Here is a 1,720-nt window from a genome sequence, read left to right as displayed (position 1 = left end):
GTGGTATTTCTAGCTGAGATTTAACCTATAAAGGTTAGGAAAGGTTTAAAATTATGGTCTTGCTTTTAAGTTAAATTATTGATGAAACTTATTTAAATACACTTCCCATGAATGGAGAAAGTCAACTTTTATAGCAAGCGGGCAGGTTGAATGAACAAGGTTTTAAAATGTGCTTGTGGAAGACTTTAAAGCCATACTTTTAGAGAACATTTGTTCCAGGTTTTTTTTCCTAACACATTTTTTTTCCAACTCTTATCTGTCAAATGCTATAAATCTAAGTCTTCTAAAATTGAAATGTTCCCAGTGACTGACCTTGATTAAGTGTTGAAGTGCTGTTGATGTCACCTGAGATAAAGGAAGATTCCGATTGTTTTCTCACAGTGTCGTTCCACATCCTTCTTATACGGCTCTGTTAATGCAAGCAGGGAAAAATAAACATGGTGTTTTAAGTTGCAAAAAGCCTTTTTTTCTCATTCAGTGCCATCATGTGAAGCATTCACATAGCTTCTGACTTTCCACTAAATAATTTCTTTGGCTCAAAGTGAATCTATGGCTCCTTTTTTATAAAAAGTCTAATCTAGTAAAATCCAGTTAGATAAAACACAATGGTACCCTTGCCACAAACCAGTTCCCTAATAACAAAATAAGATGAAGTTTGCATAGGAACAAACTGAAAATAAACCTTGCAGAAATGTTTAAAAAGAAAACAATCCTACCACATAAAAGCCTGTACTTGCCATTTAGATGGTTATAATGAGAAGACAATTAGTGCATATGAATGGAACATATCTCAGTAGGCTTTTTATAAATAAGGTTAATTAAAAGATGCTGTCAAGTCTGTGTTACCTGAGTGCCAGAGGAATAGCGAGCACTAGTTCTTGTTGTTGATGCCTTCACTGAACTGTGGGGGCTCTCAGTTGGCAGTCCACCACAGCAGTAGGAATGCCGAAAGCACTTGCCATATTCCTTACGTACCTGTAGACACACATTTGGGGAATTTAAAATACAGATATATAGGTATATCTATATATGTATAGCTGATAATGTTTCCATTGGGAACAGGAAGTAATCTTGCATTTCAAATATTTCTCAAGCAAGGAAACGGCTTACAGTTCATGTGTACTGAAATCCTGACCACTATCTAAAAAAATGGCAGACATTTTTCAGGCGTGCACTATTATTGAATGAAGCTTATTTGCCATTCACCACCTCTTAATACATTTTAAACAAATTCTTTTATAGAGTCACAATGAAAGAAACATGAAAATCAAGCTGCTGCACATCTTTACATAATTCTGTATGTAAACTCTTTATAATACTATGATTGTTTTTACACAGGAATAAGTAAAATATTATGATGCGAGAATTCCCTCTCCTAAATCCCTCACTTCCTCTACGTTTTGTTGCATTTGTTTTTGGTGCAGAGGCCTGTCTTCCTATCCCTGAATAATGGCTATGGTGATGCAATTGGCATTCACGCATGAAAGCTAACCATATAATTTACCACCTTCCTGAAAACCAATGGGTTTTCAATTGAAACAAACAAACAAACTTTCAACCAACTGAAACTAACAAACTTTTATACAAATCTTACTATATCCAAGCAAGCTGCTGCTAATTAAGATAGCCACACCTCCGTCAGTGGTGTATGATCCTAACAAATAAAACGGATCAAATCTATGAAGAGGGACCAACTACATCAGTAGATCTCCTACTGTTA

General features: G+C 35.3%; 1 protein-coding gene across 8 annotated transcripts in view; it reads right to left on the bottom strand.

The window, feature by feature from the left end:
• ADGRL2 (adhesion G protein-coupled receptor L2) overlaps positions 1–1,720 on the bottom strand; it is a 603,135-nt gene that overhangs the window by 8,803 nt on the left and 592,612 nt on the right. For 7 of the 8 annotated variants that reach the window (XM_019501511.1, XM_019501512.1, XM_019501504.1 and 4 more), the window contains 2 exons: positions 847–975; positions 313–409 (listed from right to left, as the gene is read on the bottom strand). In XM_019501511.1, the coding sequence (XP_019357056.1) occupies positions 313–409; positions 847–975 (226 nt within the window). The remainder of the gene's footprint in view (positions 1–312; positions 410–846; positions 976–1,720) is intronic. The other variant, XM_019501509.1, reaches the window with a different exon arrangement.

This window comes from Gavialis gangeticus, unplaced genomic scaffold (assembly GCF_001723915.1).
Source record: "Gavialis gangeticus isolate Ggan-Ray unplaced genomic scaffold, GavGan_comp1, whole genome shotgun sequence".
Lineage (NCBI taxonomy): Eukaryota > Metazoa > Chordata > Crocodylia > Gavialidae > Gavialis > Gavialis gangeticus.
The sequence above is the reverse complement of the archived record's forward strand: the minus strand, read 5'-3'. Positions and strand labels throughout refer to the sequence as shown.